The following is a 26,323-nucleotide window of genomic DNA, read 5'->3' as shown; positions in this document are numbered from 1 at the left end:
TACCTTGAACTTCTGCTTTTTCTGCCTCCACCTTCCCAGTGCTAGGATTACAGGGGTGCATGCCATAGCTACTTTATGAGGTACAAGGGGTTGAATTTAGGGCTTCATCTGTACTAAGTACTCTATTAAGTGAGCTACATTTCCAGTCCTAGTGAGCTGTTTTGAAAAAACTCACAGGTGCTGACCTGAACTCTTGAAGTTATGTAGTTGATGGTGTTAAAAGCCTTTTTTGCAGGAGCCCTTGTTTAGCTTTGTGCCTTTCCATTCTAACTACCTGATTCCTGAACTCCCAGCATTCGCATCTGATAGCCAAGGCTCTGCTCAAAGTTGGGCCATAGCCCAAGTCCCTCAAGCCCCTTTGGTTCCCTCTGCTTGGTGTCTCTGTCCAAGAAAGATGGCAAGACCTGATTTCAATATTGTCCTGAAGCCAATAGAATGAACATGGGTCAACTCCCTTGTCAGTGCTGGTATAGAGGATGCCTGCAGTCCTTGTCCTTGAGTGAGGGACTGTGTCACACTTTTCACAGGTGGGAAGCTATGGTTCAATAGAGACAGGGTTGAGCCCAGTCACTGCACTCCACATATAAACAGAACCCTCATCTGGCCAAGTATCTCGGGTGCATATATAAAGTCAGCCAACTATAACTGTTTGATGCTTTCTCTTCTCCCATATGAGTATGAAATGAGCAGTGTTGTGAGTGGGCCTGTGTGGGTCTGCCAATCCAAGAGGAATGTGGGGGGAGTCCATGTGCCTGTCTGAGAAAGCACCTTTCCCTAGACAGAAACTCATTAATCCTTACATTGACTCGATTCTGGGGAAAATATGTGTTTGAGGGGTGAAGTAACTGCTAGGTAAAAAAAAAAAAATGGATTTCTTGGTGCACCTGAGTTCTCAGAAGGAATATTAAAAGACTCACATCTTCAACTTGTGAGATACTTTACCATCCAAATGTCTTGTGATTTAACTTCAAATTATCTGTGTTTGGCAAAACTGGCCAAAGATACAGAGACATATCTGCTCTGGGTTGCCCTCCTTGGGCACAACCTACTGAAAGTTGGGATTGCTCCAAGTGATCATTGCCAAGTCTATGGAAAGCCGGTAAATGTGCATGGCTGTCTGCTAGTGGAGAAAATGGGCGCTTATCAGTGAGAGAGATTGAAGAAGGGTTAAAATGACTGCTGAAAATGTAGACAGGGAGATCACCCAGGAAGCTACCTAAAGGAAAGGGGCTTGGGGGCTGTGCCCTCTTGGAACAGAGCCAGAGCTGAGAAGGCTGGCGCTGGGGTGGGGTTTTGACAAATGGCCTGAGGCACTTTCTTACCAGAGCACCCCAGGTTCTCCCAGCTATAATGTTGAGTGGCTCACTCTTAGGCTCTACGCCCTAGGATTTCTGGTGACATAAGAAGGAGCCACAACAAAGTAATGACTGGAATTCTAAGAGCTGCAGTGAAGGCATAACAAAGAGACTCTGAAGGTCTGCCCCTTGCGGGGGTGGTCCGGAAGAGCCTGTTGATGGTGTGTGACTCTTAATGAGGGAATCCAAAATCCCTGTGGAACGTGATAATGAACTAAGAAGCATCGTCTCAGTAGATCAGCTGTCTGTCTCCTGATATATGCCTTGTGTACACAGAACCAGACATTTTCTTTTATCAAAATCATTAGAAAGAGGGGCTGGAGAGATGGCTCAGCAGTTAACAGCACTTACTGCTCTTGTAGAGGACCTGGATTCAGTTCCCAGATCTCATATGGTGGCTCACAGTCATTTCTAACTCCAGTTCCAGGGCCTTGGATCCGCTTTTGACTTTCTATAGGCAAGCATGTGGCACATGTACATATACATAGACAGAACACTCATATGCAAAAATCTCATATGCAAAACACTTATATGCAAAACACTCATATGCATACCTTTTTTAAATAAAAAAGTTAAAGAAATAAAAAATGAGGACAAGAAATGTATCTCAGTTGGTAGAGTGTTGGCCTGGCTATACACAAAACCCCATGTTTTAAGGAACCTGGGTGTGGGACTGTACACCTAAGATCCGGATACTCAGGAGGTGGAAGTAGTATCAGGAGTTCAAGGTTATCCTTGACTGTACAGCAAGTTTAAGGGCAGCTTTGGGTATAAGAAATCCTACCTCAAAAAAAAAAAAAAACTATAACAAAAGACAAATCATCTGACTCCTGATTTTTTTTTTTATCTTTTAGGTGTGACTGTTGTGCCAGAATCCATTCCCCAGTGTAACAGTGTGTAATAAAAGCTCTCTCTCCCTCCCTCTCTCCCTACCTCCCTCTCCCTCCTTCTTTCTGCCTCCCCCTTCCTCTCCTCCACCCTCTGGGGCCTCTGATACTCTAAAAATGTAAGGTCCACTAATATCTTCAAGCAACCCAGACTTGGGGCAAGCTGTCTGCCTTAATAAGGTCAAGACCATCACCCTTCTACTCTGTCACCTACTGGGAGTGGTTATGCCTCCTAAGATTGTAACATGGATGCATCAGGTAATAGATTGTGTACCCTTTCCATGCACGGCAGGCTGTACCAGTAACCTGCCAGTCACCACCATGTCTTTTGAGTGTTTTGAGTCTTTGAGTTGGATAGACATCTGTTTTCCTTTAGTTCCTCTGTCCTTACTCCCATAAAAGCAGAGCTGTCTCAGCCTGCCCTGTGGAGCTGGTGCCTACTCTCCTGGCCTCTTGACTCCATGCCACTCCTCCACCTCCACGTACATCTCAATCTCTTTCAATCCCAGTTGCCTTTGCAGGATCCAATATTTTGTGGACTTGCTCTTGGCTGTGGTTTTCTCCTTTATCTGCTACGCATTTCCCTTGCCTTATCTCGATACACTTCTGTAGTACGTGACCCATCCTTCCTTCCTCTTCCTCACTTTACCAGTCCTCCTGTGATCATTCTAAAAATGGGATTCCATTCTAGTCTCTGTGATGCCACTGGCCAGGGAATTGAAATTTTCTCTTTCAGTGGTCTTTACTACATCCTCCCTATCTGACTGCTTTCACTATGTCACCTCCCCAGCTTCTCAAAATTCTCTCCACTGTGACGGGCCCCTGGATCTTCTCCAATATTCTTGGCCTCCTTTGAGAGGACTTCTACAAAGGCCCCCAGAGTTTAGGTGGTACATGCATGGTGTTCTCCTCTGTGCCTTCTGCTCTGGGATCACACCCACCCCCACTCAAATTTGTTCCTCCTTGCTGCTAGCACCCAATTCTTCACTTAGAAATCCTGCCTAGACTGAGGAATTTTATAAGCATAGCTCATATGGCTTCCAAACACGATCGTCTTTCTCAGTCTCCCTCACCTGGTGGGAGTTGAGTCATATATTGCCCCCGCAAGGTGCCAATATTATAAAATCTTAACTTCTAGTACCTGTGAAAGTTCCATTACTTGGAAGTAGTCTCTGTAGATATATAGAAGTGGGGATGAGGCCTTGGTTTATTAAGGTAGGCCTAAGTCCAACTCGATCTATTGGTGTCCTTAGGAAACACCCAGAGAGAACACCATATGGTGACATGGGTGGAGGTTAGAGCACAGTGCCAAGACAAGGACTGAACATTAAGGACCAGTGATGGCTGCTGGAAGCAGGCAGAGGCAAAACTGAATCTGCCTCATGGTTCCTTCAGAGAAAATGCATCCCTTTCCTCACCGTGGCTTTGGACTTTCAGCTTCCAGAACTGTGAGAGAATAATTTGTATTATTTAAAGCTATCAAGTTTATGCTCCTTTGTCACACTGGCCCTAGGAAATCAGTCTATCCCCTGTTCTTAGTATGCTCCCTGTGGACATCAGCACTACCTCCCCCATCTCTTGTCTTGATTCTCAGTTGGCCCTTTCTGCTGTGTATACAGCCTCCATCATAGGATATGACTTCCCTGACTCTTCTATAGGTCCACCAAATTTCTCTCTTTGTACCCTTCCAAAAGTATTGTGTCCCAACTGCCTACATTCTTGCTACTTGTTCAAACAACCTGGGGTGGAGGGAGATTTTAAAGATTTCACACCACACAAGCTGACTACTAACTGGTCACAATATGTAGGAGGTTGGATGTACGGTTAAATCATCCCAGCTGAGTCCACGGCACAGCCAGGCTTTAGAGCCATTAAAAGAGTATGTTCTAGCAACCACAGAAAACTAGATTGAAGGCAATGTTTCTCAGCTGGGAATGAGTTTCCTCCCTCATGCATCTAGTGAGTGGAGGCCAGGAACATTCTCAAACACCCACATGTCCAACCAGTGAAGAATGACCCCATGCCGAGTGTGGCGTATGCTGACATTGTGCAACCATGATACGAGAGAGAGAGGAAGGAAGCCACAATACTCACATTGACTTTGAGATACGTGTGGACCACCCTACTTAGGAAAATTAACATGCCACTTCATGGCATAGTGCCTCTGTGATGAGCCCAAAGCTCACATTTCATGAAAAGTTAGAAATTCTATTATTTTTATTTATCTTTTATGACATTGTTACTTCTTTTGTGTTTGTAAGCTCGCATGTTCCATAGCACACATGTAGAGGTCAGAGGACAATTTTCTCTCATCATGTGGGTCCCAGGGATCTAACTCAGATTGTTCTGGTTGGCAGCAAGTACTGTTATCCACTGGACTAGTGTGTCAGCCCTCTTCTTATTTGTTTATGTGGGGCATGGGCGGGGTGTAGTGTCATACTGGTAGCTGAGGCTGGCCAAGAGCTCACTATATAGGACAGGCTGGCCCAAGCTCTTAGAAATCCTTATGGGAAAAAAAGACAAAAATTAGAAATTTAATTATCATGCAAGAAAAAGGCTTTCCCAAACTGATAAAAAAAGTTTTAATACAGTTTAGTTATAGATAAAAAACAATTCTTAACAATCATATTCTGAATTCCTAGCACTATCCTGTGTTTTTCTAGTTTGTATTTCTTATTAGACAGCATTTTCCATATCAGACATGGAGGAAGGATTATGGCCAAGTGTAATTCGTGTGACATAAATGTTCTATGAGCCAAGATGGCTTGGGAGAAATTTGCAGTTAGAATGACTTTTAAAAAAAAATCTATTCCTGGCATTTTCATTTTTCTTTTGACTTCAGTCATTTTGAGCCCTGCTCCTCAAACAAGCAAAACCCCTAAAATATAATTCCAGAAAAGCTGTGGAGGGGAGGCAGTGGGCAAAATTGTTTTGTGACTATATCGTTAGGCTAAGTATAGGGAGGTGACTTTGCAACTTGGTGAGTTTTCCTATGTTCATCTTGTGATATTGCTGGCAGGAAGGAGCACTCTGGTTAAGCAAGTTTTCTATGACCCATTAGCCTGGGGGCTACCTAGAGAAAACACCATGGCTTACCGATGGCCACACTGGTAGACATTAGCACTTGGAAAACTCTTCCAAGCATGTGCATGCTTCCTGAGCTCACTGTGGCACTCTAGCAGATAGATGAACATGGTGGACAAAATAACCGCTGCATGTGGATGACACTGTACTCTTTTAAGGCAGTAGCAGCCATTTCATAGGTTTTAATGTAATACATCCATTTTCTGTCAACATCTCTTACTCCTGCATCAGCTTTCACATGTGTCTTTACTGTCTTACAGCATGAAGCTCAAAGAAACAGCTTCAGCTCAAAGACTCATTTCTTTTCCTGTTTGAGATATATGTATATATATATATACATATATATGCAAAATACATATATATGCGCAAAAAATGGAGGCATGCCCAAAAGTATTTTAAACATGTATTTGCTTTTTCTTCCTCTTGACGGGTTCTCTATTGCTTCTTTCTTCTCTTTCCTAATCATATGGTTGATCATAAACATCCGTGGGATTTTGAAGCTGCTTATGAACTGGTACAATGGTAATTTCCAGAAGTGGTATCATAAATCATAGTCCTAGCAGAAGTAAAGCTACGAATAAGGTTAAAAATAATGAATAGCGCATTTACCTGTAGATTTTCCGAGTAAAACTAAAAGGGCATTTTGTCCAGTTGCTTTGATTTGCCACTATGTTATAGACAACAGCAGTTTAAGAAAATTTAGAATGCCTTTCATATTTTGCCTTTCATTTTGTTAGTATTAAAATAATGTTCCTAAGTTCCGTGGTAAGTACCTCACCATACAGACCCTATCTCTTACGTAAGCAAACTAATTTGTCAAATAGGAGATCCAACAAAATTAGGCTCCTCTGATATTTCTAGAATTAAATGACTTTGTTAGACACTTTATAAAAAATCCCACTAGCATAGTTAATCACAATTATATTTTTTATAATTTACATTACATTCATTTCTTTCACTGTCAGTGAAATAACGTTTACATATATAAAGGTCAGAGACTAGCAGTGGAAGTCGGTTCTCTCCTTTCGTGTGAGCCCTAAGGATGAAGCTCAGACCATACTTGATAACAAGAGCCATCTTACCAATGTGGAAGTAAAATTTTAGACCTTTGTGCCTGAATGAACCTAAACTGTTCTGACGCAGCTTTTAAAAAACTGTTCAATTAAGGCACACTATGAGTTTTCCCATGGAGATAGTTATATCACTCTCTCTCTCTCTCTCTCTCTCTCTCTCTCTCTCTCTCTCTCTCTCTCTCTCTCTCTCTCCAGAGGCTGAAGCTTTAGGTGGTGCCTTCCCAATCCCTTCACCAAGAGACAATAAAATAGGCTGAAACCATATTTCAGGGCAAAGCTGGCTGTGGGCGTGGTCTTCAGGGACAATGAGGAAAGTGGAAAGGGAGACGGAAAATTAAAAGAAAGTGTCGAAGCAGGCCAAACTGGTTTTCAACGTCTTTTCTTGTTTAACACAGCAGAAATGTTGAATATAAATGGGCGTGAGAGATTATCTAAAACCAAAGCATTAAAAGATCAGGCTGCTAAAAGATTTTGATTTGGGATCTTCCCACATTGTTTTGAGGTATTGTATAAAAATCCCATAAAACTTTGGAGAATGCTTTTAGGAGAGATGATTTCCACTTTTAAAAAAATGTGTGTGTGTGTGTGTGTGTGTGTGTGTGTGTGTGTGTGTGTGTGCACGCACAGTAATATATTGTCTCCTTCTACCATGTGGAGCCCAGGAATGGCGCTCTAGTGGTTAGATTTGGCAGCAGGAAATTTTACTGAGCCGTGTCACTGGCCCTCCAACATGTCTTTAATGTTTACTCCCAACATGGGTGTCAAGTAGACTATGCCGGCTCCTGGAATCCCATATCCCATGGTTATTGATAGTTATCGTTGTATGTGACTTCAGTTTACAGAATTTTTTCAGTGAGGACAATGAAGGTGAGTGAGTCAGATGCAATTATTAAATGAATATGAAATTGGTGATGCTTGAAAACTCAGGCTCATAATCAAAGAAAAGATTTAAATGCTTAATTTGAGTTAAGAACATTGGTCTTAATTGTGCAAAAGGGCTTGTGAATCAGGATCAGCCATCAGAATCATTGGAATCCCTGTGGGCACAATAGCCTTGAAGCCAGATGTTTAGAGTGCTGTTAAAAAGTACCCTCTTGAGGTTTAACGGAGGACTTCTAATTAATAATATTCTGTGCAGATGGAATCCCATCCTATCAAAAAACCTTGATTTTTGTATTAGAAACCACCAAAATATCAAGTAGATATACTTTCAATATACCGATTGTAGAATAAGCACGAGCCCCTTTTACAAATTGTGTTTGAGCTAAAATTCCTCATATATTAATACAAAGAAGTAGAATCTAATGCTAAATTGCTGTCAGCATTGTTAAATCTATTGGAAGTTTCTTCCCTCCTGAATATCTCTTCTCTTTTGTTGTTAGTATTTTTTAAGTAAACTTGTCCAGAGATTTGTGAAACAGAAGTTTTTCTGGTTTTTGTTTTTTTATTTTTTTTTAATAGAGCAAGAGTACATCTTTTGAAGAGACTTTTCCAGGGCTGGGAATAAATAGAATAAACAAAACTGATGCCCCAGAAAGGGGACGCATAGGAAAATAGGCATTCTCCTGAGAGATAACATATACTGTGGTCTGACCAAGTCACGTGGTGGGAGGGGGCTCTTTTCTTTCTCCTCCACATCCCTTCCTCTGATGTCACAAGTCTATTATTTCCTGGGAGAATTAATTAGTATTCATTGGGTTGCAGTTGGCAAGAAGAAAAAAGGGAGGGCAGAGAGACAGACAGAGAGACAGAGAGAGGGAGAGACAGAGACAGAGAGAGGGGGAGGAAGAGCTTGGTGGGGGAGCAGGAGCTTCCTGGGGTGCACTGAGAGTGGGGGCACAGAGTGGCTGTTTTATAACCGGGATCCTCGGTGACGTATGGTCGCCTGCTCCTTGGCAGCTGTCTTTATGGACCAGTAGGCAGAGCGAAATTGACGCTGACAAGACTTTCGCGTCTTGGAAGGCACTGTAATCTACTGTAGTGAAGAACAGAGCCTCTCAATCAGGCGGGTGGAAATAAGAGAGACAGAGGGGAGTCCAAAAGAAAAGGAAGAGGAGGGGGAAAAGTGTGTGTTGTGGGGAAGCAGGGAAAAGCATTTTTGGTGGATGGTATGAAGCCAGCCATGGAAACTGCAGCCGAGGAAAATACTGAACAAAGCCAAGAGAGAAAAGGTACCCAGCGCTCTGACAATAGCCTGTTTTAAAGATTTTGACTGAGGGTTCTTGAAAGGGGTTAGCCAGGTTTTGTCTCTTCTAAAAACGGCTCTAAAACAATCCCTGGTGGTGTGGTCTTGTATTGGGTGGGTTTTTTCTTTATCCTGGGGACTAATGTTAAATAGTGTTATTTCTATTTCTGTCGCAAGGATTTCTATGTAACGTGGTATTTCATAAAGGGTGTTTGTAGTTTGTCACCTTGGGCTACTGGATGGGAAAAACAGTCTCTCTTTTTTTTACTAAAATAATTAATCATGATTTAAGTCCTATGTTCTGCATGCTATGCTCACGGAATAGGAGATGTGTTATTCTGTATTAATGCTAAAGAACTAGAGGAACATGCATGCTAAATATGCTTTGATTCCAATAATACGCGAGTGACTTAGACATGCTCTAATTTTTTATTCTAACATGATTGTTCTTTCCATGTATCAGACTATGACATGTAATAATCATTTATAGTGGGGGCTTGAAAGGGGACGTCAGCTTTGTCCCCCAGCACCTATAGAAAGGAAGAGATCTTTTGCTAATTAAACTTAAATGATTTGGGGAAGGAAAAACTGTCCAAGGGCTCCATCTTTAAAGGAAGTCTTAGACGATGTCACAATTTTGATATTTAGGTTTTGGAGAAATTGTCGTTATTGCACCAAGAAAATGGCAGAAAAGAGACGCTATGCCTCTAAGGTCAAGTTGGATGCCCCATAGAAACAGCTCAGCCAGTGTTAGGTTAACGGCATCTAGCTGCACTGTAACTGATCTCTTCACTCCAAGATAGAAACCATCATAAAATGCACCAACATGTTTTATAACTGCACTAGCTCAGTTTAAAAAAAAAAAAGTCATGCTTAGGTTCTTTCTCATGACTTTTACAGAGAACAGCAGTCCCTAAATAATAGTAATTCTCCAGCCACAGTTTCTTTATTAATATATGGGTTGAGCCATACGAAATTGCTGCCGTCAAACATTTTAAATATGAAAAATACATCTACATGTAGTTCAACCTCACAGCACATTCGGGTGAAGACTGTGTATCTTCATATAGAATTTTTTTCTGCCTATACTAACATTCCATCCTAAACAGACCAATTTCATTTTTTAAATTTGTTTTTATAGAAGCATGATACTATCCACAGATTTGCCGTTTAACCTCTTTTAAACAGACACTTCAGGGGCAACAAGTACAAAGCAATTTCATTCGAAAGTTGGTCCTTTAGTTCAATCCTCACACAAAGTCTACCTCTCCCCTAACAAAAGGCACTCTGTCTTTTCGTGCATGTGATTTTTTTTTTCTCATCTCTTTTTTCGGAATCTGTGTGAATGGTCAAACAGCAATAAGAGAAACTCTTGGGAATATTTATCGAGTTTCATTTCCGTCACAATTAATACTAAGTTGACTGCATGTCTGATAATATAGTAGTATTCTGGAAGAAACTTACCCCAGTTCATAGCATTTTTCTTCTAAAATGGGTGGTTATTGCTTTATATATGCTTTTTATTAATGCTGTGTTTGCCTGTGGCAGATAAGACCACTGTGACTTCTGCAGACTATCTAGGTCTGGAGAAATGTACCTTTTGGTTTTCTCTCAAGAAACCAAAGGCATACAATTTTTACTACAGAAGCGTGTAGCTTATTCACATTTACTCTTATTTTGCGTTTTTACACATTTAATGGCTGGTCTACAGGTTACGACTCTGTCTCCAGTATATGAAAAGTAGTAAGCTATTATTACAGAGGCAAAATTAGAAGCAAATACAATTTTTAGAGAAACTTTCAAGATGACCAGGATTCATAAACACTAGTTATTAAGGAATTAAAAATGACAAGCTACCAAGCTAAGGTCACATGTAGAATACAGGCTTTGATAAGAATCTGGGCCAGAAAATTTATTCTCAATCTGCAGCAAGGATTGGGATCGCTGTGGGGACACCCACCCACCCATCCACCCAAAGCATTCTGGAAGGCGACTTAATGTATGTATGTATCTTGATTTGGATGACCAAGTCCATATTCTACCTGTACAAGTCCAAACTCCACAAGTATCATTGTCATTCCCTAGTTTCCTGACCCATTGCCCCCAAACAGTACCCATGAATGGTCCTGTCCACCCATCACTTCTGTATTCCTTCAGATGTAATTAATGTTAAGTGTATAGAACCTATGCTTAGTTCCTCGACATTAACATTTACAAATTTAGCATTATTATTTATAAAATGAATTGTGTGATTTTGGAACTTAGAGAATCTCCTCTTCATCTTCCTCCTCCCCCTCCACCCCCTTCTCCTCCTCTTCTTTCAAGACTTCTTAATTCCTAAATGTAATCCCCTACATTTTTGTTACTTCACAGAGGTTCGTTGCATATATTCCCACTGGTTTTCAGTTGTGGATGGCAGAGGCAATGCCTGTCTGTTAATTAGGGGTATTGATGCTCAGTGGCTAGCACCCAACAGCTTGTGAGTGAATAGCTTTGAATAGTTATTACAGTGTCTATGAAGAATGTAAATTAAACTGAGATTTATAAATTGACCCCAGCTTTTCTGGGTAGTGTTCGTTCCCAGAGAGAGTTTACATAGGGCAGCACAAGTGAGCTATTGCAATTCACTAACTGCCACCAAGAGGTCTGTTTCTTTAGAAATGCAATCAGAATTGCTTTGTTCTTATTTCAGACAAAAATGATCCAAATCTTAACAAAAGGGAAAGGGGTTGTGGCTTTGCAGTGCTCTCATAGTGTTATCCCAGCACGCTGCTAAGCAACCAAATTCACACCAAGTGTTCAGGGATACACAGGATTTGGGTGTTTAGGTGGTGGTGGTGGTGGTGGGTTGTTTTTTTGTTTGTTTGTTTGTTTGTTTTTTGTTTTTTTAAAGCCAGTTGGTTTTCTCCGATGAGTATAGCAAATGCAAAATTATTACAAGTGACAGTTTTTTTTAAATGGGAGCATAGAATTAAAGTGGCAGAACTGAATAAACAGATTCAGTAAAGATGGAATTAACAGAGAAAATGAATAAGGCAATTAAAGGAAGTGGATGATGGCTCTGCTGATGAAAAGATGGAAAGCTGGGACTCCGTTTGTTTCTGTGGAGTATCACTTAGTGTCATTTGTGAAAACAGATGCGTCTGGAATTGCTGGCAGCGTGTCAGCGTGGGTTAGATGACAATCGAGCCCCCAATAACTCGAAAGCTCTGTCATGGGGGGGAGCAATAGAGTCTGTGATGAAAATTATTTTTATGACATGTAGGAAATTGGAATTACTAGAATAATCATAAGCAGGCTAGTTCACTTCCTGTAAATCATTGCTGAAATCCATTCCGGAATCCAAGTATCAAATTAAGTTTCTAGCCACGTTGGAAGAGAGAAATGTGGTAAATTGGAAATAATGTTGACTGAAAATAAATTGGAGGACAGAGTCGGAATGCAAGATGAATTTGAATCAGTGCTTGTTTAGGAGGGGAACAAAAGCACTTCTCTGAAACATTTAACATGTTACATTATTCTGAAGGATCCCTGGCATTCTTACTGATATTTATTAACTTGTTTATATGAAGGTGATACAGGGAAAGTTTTAGATGCAGTTATTCTTTGGAAGAGTTTGCCAAGGTGAGCATCTGAAGTGACAGTGCCTGGGGAATAGGCTGTAGCAGAAAGTGGCTGGCCAGATGGCGGGGGACATATGTGGTAGGTATGACATGGCATCCTGTGATGGTTTGGGGGAGGGGAAGGGATTGTTGGTTTTTTTTTTTTTAAGAAAATTTAAATGTGGAGAACAATCCGAGCGAGTTGGTCTAGCCGTTCCTTTTCTGTTATCAGTTCCATGAACACACTTTTCACAACCTGGGCATGTTATTAAAACAAAAACAAAAAACCAAAAAACAAAAAAAGGAGGAACTCTTTTCTGAAAAATTAGATTTGTTTTCCTTGAAATTGGGCGTAAACCTCCATTGTGGCAGTAAATTGGAAGCTTGTGTTTTTCTGGTCCTTGGAAATGCAGGTCAGTTGAGGGTGAGAGATCTTCCTTAGTGACAGCATTTCTTAGTCCTGCTGCATCCACAGACATGCAACCCATCCAGTGTCTGCATGATGTCCACTCCCTTTCACCAGGACTGCTGACGGGTGGGATTCCTAAGACACCCTTTCTTTTTTTGCCCCGTTTAGACCAAATACACAGACACATGAGCTAATTGGCTAAGAGAAGGGGGTGGCCACAGGATGTCAGAAGAATGGGACACACACTGGCTTTTGAGATAGGGAGGCTTTACTCCTAGTTTTACAAGTGTGCTTTGTTACTCGCCATTTGTCAGTCATTTCTTCATTTAATAATATGCTCCTTTGAAATGCCGCCCTTCCCCTTTCCTCCCGCTGGAGGAGGGATGCCATTCGGCCATCATTAGAAGTAAGATCGTATGGGTTTTAACATGATTGTGCTGGTGGGTGGCAAATAACCAATAGCAGGGACAGAGACTTTTGAGTCTCAGCCAGCTCCATGATACTTTTCTTCAGAGAGTGGATGAGAGAAAATAAAAGAATGCCTTGTTTTACAGGCCGATTTTATTAATTTCATTAACCACTTTGTATACAAAGCCCTACCTACCATTTGATACCAGGGCACAGTGCACTTTTCCTATAAAAGGCCAGGTGGCACATATTTTACCCTTCCAGGCCACTGATCTCTGCTGTTCCTACACACATCTACCATCCTAGCATGAAGAACAGCCACAGACATATGTGCACAAGGGCATGTGACAATGTTCTAGTCAGATTTGATTTACCAAATGAAGAAGGTTTGCAGGCCTGTCCTGTACTCTGTTGGAACCTTAAGTTTTTCCCTTAACATTTTAGCTAATGGATACTGACAGACTATGTCAAACACAGCTTTGAAAGACTTTGTTCCGTGAATGTGGTCTTTTCGCCAGCCATATTTATTACTTGGTTGTTCCGAGTAATAATTATTAAATGCTGAAGAGCATTCTAGCCTAGTTGTCACTTGTCCCCACATCATATTATCAAAGGAAACGGGGGCGTGGAAGAAAGCCAAGGCATTGGTTTCCCTTTTCCTCCCAATTTCCCATTATTTAGGTCATGCCCCTTTTGGGTGATGACCACTCACAGTTGCATGTGTCTCCACGAGCCAGCACAGCCACTTTTCTTCTGTCATCTCAGAGGGACAGCATGTTGTGGTCGGCTTGTGTAGGAAATAGACCAGTTCCTCATTCTTATCCATGCCTAGAATCAGCAAGGTGTTTAATTCCTTTTAGGTGTCTGGATCCTGTCCTTCGGATTAAAGTGTGTGTAGTCTGATGTCATACATGCTGTAGATAAGTCTGTGTTTAATGTCTCTGTTTAAGTTTGGCTCAAAAGTACAGTATAGAAGGGATTCTCTTTTTTTCTTTTTTTTCTCATACCTAAAGATTTACTGTTGGAAAAAAGCCTCTCCAGAAGTATTATCCCAAAGGACTGGAGAAGGTATATGTCGTTGTCTGATCTCATCTCCAGATCTGCTGCCTTCATCAGATTTTCATATTCTGGGAAGCATTATGAGAAGGCATAGATGCCATATTTTACTCTGAGACAGTGTCACAGTTGGAGGCCCAGAAAGGTGGCACAGTGCTTATGAGCACTTGCTGTTTTGCAGAAGACCAAGGTTTGGTTCCCAGCACCCACATGGTAGCTGCTTCTGATATCTGTGGGCTCTAACTTGCATGTGGTGCACAAACATACATTCAGGCACACACACACACACACACACACACACACACACACACACACACACAGACAGAGACAGAGACAGAGAGACAGAGAGACAGAGACACAGACACAGACAGAGACAGAGACTGAGAGGAATATTTTTTTAAAATATCACACTTGGATAATCTATGCATTCCCATTGTCTTCAGTCAGTGGCCACTGCCTGACTACTCAGCTATCTGCAGACATTCCCATCCATGTGAGGAGATGAGGACCTTCTGAACTGCAGCCATACATATTATGTGCACAAGTGTATTATGTGTGGAAGTGGCAGTGTTCCAGTCAGACTTTACTAAAAGGAAAAGCAATGTGGTAGGGGTCCATAAGGCCCTGTGATCCTTTGCTTTCAACAAAATACTCGATCCGGAAATTTATTGAGCACCTATTATGTGTTGAACATGTAGCAATAAACACATTAGAACAAGATAAAGGTTGTGGCAGTACATCAGTGGTATAGCACATACCTAGTATGCATGAGGTTCCATCTCTAACACCCTCCCCTATACTCTCAAAAAGGAAAGAAAAGAAAGAAATCATATCAGAAAAGATTAAACTGTTTAAAATCTTGTTACTTGAGAGATGAACATGAAGGCGTCACAGTCAGTTTTGCCGAAAGGAGACTGTGAGGTGACTTGACAGTTTGGTTCTTTGCACCAGTCTGCCTGGGTTTCTTTCTGTCAGAGAATGTAACCTTTGTCTAAGAGAATGTGGAGGTTTTTTAATGTAATGAAAATTTTGTTTATTTGGTTTGGTTTGGTTTGGTTTGGGTGGTACCAAGGATCAAATCCAGAGACCCACACATGATAGGCAAGTCCTGTAGTATTGAGCTATATAACCTTTGCCCTGAAAACCAGGAGGCAAACGTCTCATTCCAAGGGAGGTAGAATTATGGGTTATGAAGCCTGAATTAACAGAGGACCAGGACCATTTCTTTGGGAACCTCAGAAGTACTGCTCACTTCCACAGGCACCTTAGAACAGCTCTCACTGACTGTACCAACTTGAGAAAAGAGAAAAGGTGGTACTTCTCTAGGCCCCAGTAAAGATGATGCTAGGCTTTTGAAAGTGTGCCCTCTGGAGGCTGATTTTCCAGCTGCATAGCCAATACTTCACCTCCAGGATGGGCGAGTGATGGCTCTCTTCTTGAATTCTGTTCTTCTGTCGTCAAGATTGAATAATTTTCTAGAGTGGCTATACTAGAGGAAACAGCAGGCATCGTGTGCATAACACTAAGGCTAGCACACTGTAAGCACTCCCTAAATTATAGTTATCATCCTTATTGACAACCCAAATAGAAGCAGCAAAAATCGCTTCATGGTATACTTCTGTTTTCACTTGAGAGCCTTTATTCACCCTTATTTACTTAATTTTTTGGGAGTTAGAAACTTAACCTTGTCTTACACATGCTTCAAAGTTACTCTATCCCTGTAGCACAGAGACCCAGCTCTTCTTTTTCCTTTGAATTAAGACATTTTATCTGACCCTGAAGCCAGAAAGGGTCTTCTCTAAAACACTAATACCCAGTGTGTCCCAGTCTCAAATCTCACGAGGGCTTTCAGAGACTGGCAAGTGGAACGGGGGTATTTTAAAGGCAGGTTAAGGTTCTTGGTGTACCTGGTGAGGATGGGCATTCACCAGCTCCACAGTGTGGCTATTTATCTGGTCCTCAATGACTTGAGGTACCACATGGAAAATTAGAGCCTCATATTCTGATGGAATAATTACCCACATCAATGCCAACGATTTTTTTAATGCTTAAGTTTTTGTAGTATAGTACATCACCGCTTCCTTCATTTTGTGGAATTTATAGGCATGGATGGCCCATAGTAACATTTTTTTAACTTCTTAAGAACCTCAGGATTGGAATTCTATTAAGTGTGACTGGAAACCTATATTCTATGCCAGACAAATTGAGAAGTATTGTTGCTTCTTCAATCCCCTAAGAAGTGGGAAATGTATTACCAGATAGTGAACTGAGTCCCTGGAAGGCCATTTGAGTAATCAGTTCCTTCTCTATGACACACAGAAAGATTATTGAAATAGGATTCAATTCAGAATATTCAACACCATTTAATGTCCTCATTTGAGGATGAAGTGACCAAGACTATTTGAGGTGTCCATGGGAAGATGGGAATATCATTCTGAACTCAACAGGTCACAGAATGATTTGCCAGAGTTCTAGAATGGAAACCGGGCACCATGACAGAAAGTAAGCCACTCTGCTCACCTTTGCTTGTGCAGGTGTCTGTCTGAAAAAGGAAACAAACCAAAAGAAATACATTATGAGAGGCCACATTTTAACCATGAGTAGTACCATCCCCAAATGAACATTTTAGAGTATAAGAAAATACAGAAAATAGAAACAAAGAAGTATGTTGGTAATTTGTATAAACTTAAATTAAAAATGGAGGACAAGAGTCCGACTGATTCTGAAATTTATCGTGTTGAATTGGTAGATTGGTACTGAAAGGTTGCATTTTGATAGCATATTGTCTAACTCCCCGTTCTCCTTTACTACACGGTAAGAGAATAAATAGAAATGCTGATTATAGACTCTTTGCTGAGATAGACACTGACTCTTTGCCACTGAAATTGGCAGTGAACAGCAGAGCTGAAATGGAAATTGGCAGGTACCACTGGATGTACCCAGGCTCAAAGAACCATCAGTACCGTCCTGTGCCAACCCTGGGGGACAGGGCTGGCCCCTTGAGCAGTCCAGGTAAATACAGCCTTGGGGTGAATTCCACAAGCAACTCGACTGTTATCTTGACTGGGATTTATAATGACTCTTTCAGTTTCATCATATTTTATGTTTTGCTTGATGCATTCATTTGTTGACATGGGTGTGGGCAGAAATGGCCCTTTAATAATTTTTAATCATTTTCATTTTTTCTTCTCCCTTTCCATTCCACCCCATCTTTCTCCACTTTCTTCCCACCTTCCCTCTCTTTTCTCAACCCACTTCTTTGTATCAAAGGGAACAGTGTGCAGTGAACTATGCCCTTGGGTTAACCACAGACTTTCAGATGTCTAAAACAGTAATGGGGGAGGGGGTACGTGCATATCTACCACAAAGCCCAGAACTGGGTCAGAGATTTCAAGGAGCCTCGCCTCTGAAAGTGTTGAGTGTGTCTACATATCTCTTCAATGGTACAGCTTTGTACCACCCTCCACTTGTATCAACCTATACCTTCGAGAAAGCAAAGCCTGTGAAATTAAAATCAGATAGCTATGCATTGGGGAGGTAGGTCTTTGAGTTCAGTTTCCATTTTCCTGGCTTGCGACGGACACTCATCTCCATGACCATTAAGGGGCTAAGTCCAAGCAAATTATATGTGTGAGTCATTTAGCAGATTTGTGAGAGAGAAGATGCTAAGCAGTATGTATCTTCCCATTCCTCAGCCCCAAATCCTGGATGTGTCTTAACGTTCTGCTCACTTCGCTCAGTGTAAGGTGGTAGCTTAAGTCCTATAGAATGTGATCCAAAGAACCAGCAATAGGTCCGATAAACTCAGCAGGAAGCTTAAAAGATTGCTATCACTGTCTCAATCTGAGATGCCATTTCTCCCAACTGAGTTGCATAGTTAGTTGTTCAGGGATCAACCAGAAATGGCAGTAGTAGAGGGTGGGGCGGTGTCTCAGTGGAAAAGGTACTTGTTGCATGAGCGTGAAGACTAGCGTTCAAACCCTTAGCAGCCATGGAGAAACAGATGGCAGTGTTTATCTGTAGTCCTAGCATAGGGGGCATAGAAACAGGTGGATCACTGGAGCTCATAGCCAATTGATGAGGTCTAGGTTAAGTGAAAGGCCCTGTCTTAAAAAAAAAATAAGGGAAAAATCAATAGAGGAAGATAACCAGCATTAACCTTTAATCTCCATATATACATGCATGCACACACAAACCCCTAAAAAGAATAAAGAAATATCAGTATGGTGAATGACACTAGATGTAGAAGTCTTGAGGGGCAGTACAAAATATCCTGTTGAATAGCAGATCTGTTCTTTTCCCTTTAAGACCTAAAATTGAACCATGAGGTTAATTATCATGAAATCTGTCTTGGATTATTTCTCTGTCTTGAGTCATGTACTCAAAATAATAATAATAATAATAATAATAATAATAATAATAATAATAATAATTTTATGCTTCCACATGGGGCTGATAATGAAGAAAGCCCTTCACGCTCTGGCCTAACTCCTAGACTCCAGATAAGGCACGAACCATGCCTAGACACCTGTTTTCACAGAGGAGTCCTTTGTTAAACGGGAAAAATGTTAAAGTGGCTGCTTTCTGACTCAGGCAGAAAAACAGCAGCCAATGACCTTGCAGGTGTAATTTTTAAGAAGAGAAAAAGGAGAGGTCTGTGTTAGAATGGGCTAGGATGCGGTGGTGGATTTTGATTGGGCATATTGTTAGGTGACCTAAATGGGGATTTTTGATTGTTATACTTTGGTAGCCATCCTCAGAAACAAGTTTGGCATAAGAAAATGTTCAAATAAGGACCTTGATGGCTAGCTTTAGGGGTATGATCTATGGTTTACATGGAAGGAATAAGGGAAAGGCCAAGGCTTGCTAGCACCATGTTTGCTAGGCTGGGACCTGCTAGAGCCCTTTCACTTGGTGGTGGTGGTGGTGGTGGTGGTGGTGGTGGTGGTGGTGGTGGTGGTGGTGGTGGTGGTGGTGGTGGAGGTGGTGGTGGCGGTGGTTCTCAACTCTTCCTGACAAAGTCATGTATCCTAGGTTATCTGTGAACATCTGAAAGATAACCTTATGCTGAAATTGCAGGTGTATATCACCATATCCAGTTACTGTGGTACTGGGGATAACCCAGAACCTCAAGTATGCTAGGCAAGCTCCTACCAACACAGCTACCTCCCTGGCCCATAGGTGCTTTGTTCTGCTTATGCCAATAAGGTGAGCAAGAATGGATTGAGCGTTCTTTAGCAAAGTTCCTACAAAGAATATGGTGGTGAAGGGTGGGATCTTGGTTTAAAAATTGCTGTTGCCATTCACTGTGATACAACCACACAATGGATCCCTGTTCATCAATGAAACGGAATGAGGTACCACTACATACTGTGGCATAGATACACAAAGAAGCCAGACATAGGAGCACATGTGCTGTAAGAGCCCATTTGTATTGAGTTTCCAGAACTGGTGACTCCTTGGAGACAGTCCTTAGAGAGTTGGTTACCAGAGGCTAAAGGAAGCACGGAGCAGACATTGACTACAGATGAGAACCAAGGACCTCTTGGGGGGGAGGTAAAACCGTTCCAAAATTGGATTCTGAGGATGATTACACAATTCTAGATTAATTCAAATCTGTCGGATTGTAACATTTAGAATAGATGAGAGCCTGGCACAGTGAGATTCACACCCATTACCCCAGTATTTGGGAGACAGAAGCAGGATGATTACCACAAATTGGAGGATGACTTGAGCTAGTGAAACATAGTAAGAACCTACCTTTAAAAGATGGTTTATAAGTTATATCTGAAAGCTATTTTTGGTTGTTTGTCTGTTTTACCACATATACACTGTCCCATTAAATATATGTAATCCAAGGCAGAAAGAAGGGAGTATTGCTACTGGCTAGGACTCAGAAACTACCACTTTTGAGACAGGATACTGTTTGTATTAATAAATGTTGGGGTTAGCAAGATTGCTCAGTGGGTAAATGCATTCACTTCCAAACATAATAACCTAAGTTCAATACCTAGGACCCACATGGTGGAAGGAGATTGTCCTCCAACCATGGTGTGTGTGTGTGTGTGTGTGTGTGTGTGTGTGTGTGTGTGTGTGTGTGTGTGTGTGTAATGATACCAGTGCAGTTAGAAAACTAGAAAGAGCTTTGAGTCCTCAGGCACTAAACCGTGTATTAACACTGTCATCTTCCTCGAAGAAGTCTGTCTGTGGCTCCAGGGGAGTTCTGGCATTAATCAGTTTCATGGAAAAGCATTGGAGAAAGATGTGGGTGCTTTTCACCTGACAGTCAAACCTCAGAATGGGGAACATTGAAGTTGCGTTTGTGGCTGAGAAGAAAACGAAAACAGAAATACAAACAAAAACAGTAATACTTCAAAGATTTTCCTGAAATCAGTTTGATTGGGACCCCTGAGGAACATAAGTTTTTGAAAGGGATACAGCTTGTGCAGGGCGTACCATCCTACCAGTAAGGTCTGGCCAACATCACATGCACTCACCTTAGGAGCCCAGCTCTGTTCTGGGAAACCTCATTCCATTGGCCATTCAGCTCAAGGTTCAGCACCAAAGAATGTGACTCCATTCTCCCCTCCCTGCCCCAATTTAAAACTTATGTTTTCAGAGGTTTTGAAATTCTAGGTATAATGAAAGGTCCAGGCTGTCTACAGTATCTGAGTTGCTGGTGATGTTACAAGGAAAGAATTCTGGGAGCTATCAGGTTCTTGCCTTGGGGAAAGAAGGTCCTTGATCTTGATTTGAACTTCAAATTTTAAAGAATGAACTTCTGAGATTCTGAAAGGGCTTATATGGACATATTGTTTGAACTTTTGTATGAATTCACCTCAATCCTTGGTCTCTCTGGCACCAAATGTATGTCTGAAATCCCATTTGTATCTGGAACAATGTTACACAGCCCACCGGACAGTGTAAAAGATGGTGGATTCGGTCCCAGAGGGAGACCATGTCATTGTCTCCCCAGGGGTTTTTTTTTCCCACTCTAAAATCGACACAGTTGCCATCCTGTACTTAGATTCTAAACCAGATGGCGTGGTGGGAAAAAATAGAGAATTCCATATGGCTTGTATGTCTCCCCGCCTCTCTCCCGATATAATTCTCAGTTTCTTTCTATGGTGGCCCAGGAGGTGTTGATACTGGCTGACCAGGAAGTCTTTGCCAAAGAAAAATGCCTCTCTCACCATGTATCAGAGACCACCTTACCCCAACTTCACTGTCCTCCACCAGAAATGTCAAGGTCGAGCCACTGTCTTTTTTCCTTGATTCCCATTGCTCACCCTCAGCCCCCAGCCAGGGTCTCACATAGCCCATGCTGAACCTGAACTTTCTATGTAGATGAGGATGAACGTGAACTCCTGATCCACCTGTTTCTTCCTTCCAAGAGCTGTTGCAGTTTTCTTTTGTTTTGTTTTACATTCTTTTGAGACAGGGTCTTCCCATGTAGTCTTAGGTGTCCTAGAACTTACTATAGAGACCAGACTGACCTGAAATTCTTAGAGCTCCACCTTCTTCTGCTTCCCAAGTGCTATTATTCCTTAGGGTCGCTCTTTCAGGATGTGTGGCCACTATGTTTTAGGGTCATATCTTCAAACACTTGAAATGTATCTCAAGAGAGAAATCCCCTCCTTACAATTTGAACATGTACCAGGAACATGGTGCCTGTCTGTGGTGGGCTTTCCTTCATCATTAGAGGGGTAGTCATGTCGTATAGGTTCTGATGGCCCTTGCCACTCTGATTCCTAGAGCCTACATTCAGCAGCAGCTTTCGGAGTATGTAGAGCCCAAGTTGGGGAAGCTCTTAGTCTACAATATGCTTCCAGTCACTTGGGATTTTCTGGTTTCCTGGAGCTAAATACACGGTGAACATACCATAGTTCAGATTGATACTGTTAAGTCTCAGTATTCCTGGGTTCTTTCCGTTTTTATTTTTTATAAAATGTAGTCTACTGTAGAGTAACTATTTCACAGCTTACTTAGCAAAAATGATAGTCAGCTATCTTATATATCCAGGAAACAGTCCTGGTTTGTTTACAAGCATTCCAATTTGAAGCCACTCTTCTGGTAGTGCGTAGTGTAGCTTTGTGTCTAAGTGGCCCAGTTGACTACCCACTGTATCAGCTTACCTGGCCTCTTACTCTTGGCTATGTTCCTTAGCTCATAGCAGGCAAGCAAAGAAAGAGGACAGGAGGAGAGGAGGAGAGAATCTATCAGCCCTGAATGCTGATCAGGAGCTGTTTGCTAGTAATAACAGCTTTTAGGAACAAAGCTTGCATTATTCCAGAATGAGTAATTCTCAGTCTTTTGCAATTGGTGAGATCTAATTGTGATGTCTGATCGCTTCTTTGCATTATTTTCAGTGATGACTATTTAATTTTGCCTTGGCATCTTTTGGCCCTCTTAGAGGTAAGTGGACATACCTTGGGATGGCATGGAAGAGATATTGGCAGCTTATATGGTCCCACCTCTTCAGGTTGTGTCCTTTTGGTCATCCCAGTTCACTTCCAAACAAGCCATATACATAGCCAATTTCTGTGTCTGTGACAAGCTGATACTAAATGGAATGCTCTGGTCACAAAAAGTCACTTAGGTAGCTTGAGCCTTTCTCTGAAGTTATGCTTAGATTTTATCTATAAACTTGCACAGACAGTGCTTTTGCCCTAAGGAGAATAGAGCCAGTGATGAAATGTCTCCCAGAAGGAGAAACAAGGACTGAAACTCTCTTGTGTTCTGTGCATTGTGGTTCTTTCCTGCAGGTAATTAGTGGAAATTCCTATGAGTGTTTGTGATACCACCCATTGTGTTTTAACACAATTTTATGCAAACCAGTCACACCCATTCACCTACAGATGACCTATGGTTACTTTCCTGTAAACCAAATAAATAAATAAATACCTTGTTTTGAGGTGGAAGTAATATTGAGGCAACAAAATACCTGATAAAAGCAGCTTAAGAAAGGAAAGGTTTATTTGGGCTCATGGTTTGAAGGTATGGACCAGTGATTCTCTACCTGTGGGTCTACCTTTTGGGGGTAGAATGACCCTTTCACAGTGGTCACTTAAGACCATCGGAAAACACCAGTATTTACATCATGACTCATAACAGCAGCAAAATTAAAGTTGTGAGGTACAATGAAAATAATTTTATGGTTGGTGGATCAGCACAACATAAGGAACTGTATATATTAAGTGTCACAGAATTAGGATGGTTAAGAACCACTGGTGTAGACCATCATGGTGAAGAAGTCATAGTGCCATAAGCATTACAGGTGTAACCATTGGTTCTCAACCTGGGTGTTGCAATCCTTTGGAGGGTCATGCATAAGGGTTACTTAAGACCATTGGCAAACATGGATATTTATGACTCATAACTAGCAAAATTACAGTTATGAAGCAGCTGGTCACATTGAATCCACAGTTGAGGATCAGATAGTTTAAAACAGATATTGCACACTTCCTCTTTTATATTCAATTCAGAACCTTAGCACATGGGATGATGCCACCCACACCCGAGCCCAATCTAGAAACTGCCTCACAGACATGCCCAGAGGTTTGCCTCCTAGGATATTTTAGATTTTTTCAAGTTGACTGTCAGGATTAGCCCTCATCCTGCATTGATTTCAAAGGTTTAAGTCTTGGCTTCATTCTGTACCAAGTATGATGATGTATTTGTCAAGCTCAGGGATCACCACACCCTCTTTAATCCTTTCTTTGTTGTTTCCTTCCCAAAACAACCTTGGCTTTGCCTTCTCTCTGCATTTCCATGCTTTTTCTAGAATGGCCTTATGAAGATGGCTTCACATAAGTTCTCTTGCCCTTTCTCATTTATCCATTTCTTAAAACTGGCATGTAACACTGATTAATAGCCCCGTGGCTTTGTCTGATTTTTATCCTTCCTGCTTCCCTTGAAGACGCCCTGTCCCCTTTGAATAAAATTCAGAAACACTGGTTCTGCCTCCGCCCACAGCTAAAGACTGTAGCTTGCACCCACTCGGGTCCAGCCTACACACCAGTGCCAGATGAATCTCACAAGCACATCCCAATCATGTCACTCTCCTGCACATAAACCTGCCCCCTCTCCTGCTTGCAAATGAAGCACAGAGGCTCAAGATGGCTTGACTGCCTCCTACGGTTGGAGGAGGGCCCACCTGCTTTTCTTTTCCAATTTCTTCTAACTCTACCCTGGTGTCCTTGAGAAACTCAGCTAAACCTTGGCCCCCACACCACACTGATTCAGCATTCTTTCTCCAATGCCTGTCATGGGGACATGTGTGCTATCCAAGGCCTATCTACACTCAGTCCATCCATAGACCTTTTTGTCACTTTCTCACACTAACCAAGGGCATCTGTCCTACCTCACTCCCATGTCACTACATTGTTTCTTTTCTTGTGTGCTGCTCCCTCACCACCACCTACAAGGGTCAGTGTTGGGAAGGAAACACCTGAAAGCCCTAGCACAATGTCTCACACATAGCATCAAATCAAGAGAGTCAATAAATAGATCCAGGAAAGCAAAGATACTGACCCCCAAATGGTCAAGGATGCTAAATGTTGGTAGACCCCAGACACACTTCCCAAACATCTCCCTGCTCTGAAAATCAGTATTATTTGAACTTAGAGCTAGTTTTCCCCACTCAGGGTCAGTTTCAGCAATCCCTTGTTCCCCTATTTGACTAGGCAAAGTGTTAAGTATGATCTTTAGGAAATCCAAAGGCAGTTAGTCCTACAGGGCTGACAAATGTCTATTTGAATTTGTTTATTCCCGGCCGTGTAAGTGTCTTAACTTTTATATGGTCACCTAGCTTTTATTGCTCACATATTATTTGACAAATGTTGGCAGTTAATCTATTTTAAGATTTTCGTGGTATGCCACATGACTGGAATCTCTGTGTTAAACAGGTTTTAGGACAAGCTTTTAAAGGGTCTACTGAGAAATGACTCCTTATATGATATTAAAAATAGTCTCAGCATTCCTATCATTACATGGGTGAACATTCATCTCTGGGTCTCTAAGAGAGTCAAAAGGACTAGAGGACGAGTTACCATGTGTCTGTGCATAGCTCTTTAAGGGAAGCCACCCTGCCATAAATTGACTTCATAATGCCATATAGTGCTCTGAACTGGTGATTTTCAGACATCGGGATGTTAGGCCTCTTTATACTCTTAAAATTAGATGCCCCTTCCAACAATATTGGTTATATATAAATATTGCCTATAAGAAATTATAATTAATACTAAACTTTTGGTTTGGGCAGAATGAAACCCAAGAGACTGCCTTGCATATGTTAGGCCATTGCTCGACCACTTAACTATATCCTCAGTTCAACTTGCATATTAAAACAATGATAAACCCATCCTATATTATCCTAAATAGCATCTTCAAAAAGATAAATACTTTCCAAATCAAAATAATACAGTTAGTGAGAAGAGTACATACTATTTTCTACTTTTTAAAATCTTTATAAAATGGGGTTATTATCATGTGGATTCTGCCTCTCCCTCTGTATTCACTCAGGGGTATCTTGGCTTGTCCTACTTTAGTTGAGATATATGAAGAAAACTCCATCTCTCAAAGGTATGAGTGAGATTGGAGGAGATTTTTAGTGGCCTTTAAAAATAATTGTAGAATAAGAATTTCTTTTCTGCTAATGGCAAGATTCGGCAAGTAGTAGTTTCATTTTTGAAAAGATATTCTATTATACTTTGGGAGTGGGAGTCACAGGACAACTTGCAGAAGTCGTTTCTGTCCTTCCACCCTGTGGATACCAGGGATGACCTCAGGTCTTCCAGCTTAGCAGCAGGCATTTTACCAAGCAAGCTACCCCAAGTAGAGGTCTCTTAAAGAATGGAGACTCTGAAACCAACTGATGATCCTCTGGTACTCTGGGCTATGAAAATCTGTTGCTGTGACCTGAATGTTGATTGGCTCTTATGTTTCAGAAATATTTTTGTGAAGTTACACACGGATTATTTGGAAAACACTAGCAGTGGGTGGTATCCCACTGGGTCTGAATTCCCAATACTGACACATTTTATTAACCCACATAAAGTCCCATGTCTTTATACCACTACTAGGACTTCAGCAAGAAGTCATGAGAGCTGAAGAAGCTGTCAGTCTCACTGTGGCAGGTACAAGTTTCCCCAAGTTCACTGGCAACAGATAGCATCAGTTGTTTTCTTTGAAATGACAAGCTGTTCACTTAGTTCATGCCTGAGAACATTTCTTCTAAATGGCTATGTCTGGGTAACTACAGCC

The 26,323-nt window shown here is 41.5% G+C and overlaps 1 protein-coding gene across 12 annotated transcripts in view; it reads left to right on the top strand.

The window, feature by feature from the left end:
* Gpm6b (glycoprotein m6b) overlaps nt 1–26,323 on the top strand; it is a 146,715-nt gene that overhangs the window by 94,695 nt on the left and 25,697 nt on the right. For 3 of the 12 annotated variants that reach the window (XM_006256849.4, XM_006256850.5, XM_039099442.2), the window contains exons 1-2: nt 1,542–8,570; nt 16,952–17,071. The exons of 2 other annotated variants lie outside the window; for them this stretch is intronic. In XM_006256849.4, the coding sequence (XP_006256911.1) occupies nt 8,510–8,570; nt 16,952–17,071 (181 nt within the window). In that variant the 5' untranslated portion in view covers nt 1,542–8,509. Of the gene's footprint in view, nt 1–1,541; nt 8,571–12,242; nt 12,287–16,951; nt 17,072–26,323 lie in introns of those variants that run through there. 7 more of the 12 variants (XM_017601904.3, XM_063279771.1, XM_006256851.5 and 4 more) reach the window with 5 other exon arrangements.

Source organism: Rattus norvegicus, chromosome X, assembly GCF_036323735.1.
Source record: "Rattus norvegicus strain BN/NHsdMcwi chromosome X, GRCr8, whole genome shotgun sequence".
In the NCBI taxonomy this organism is placed as follows: domain Eukaryota; kingdom Metazoa; phylum Chordata; class Mammalia; order Rodentia; family Muridae; genus Rattus; species Rattus norvegicus.
This window is presented reverse-complemented; position numbering and strand designations above follow the sequence as displayed.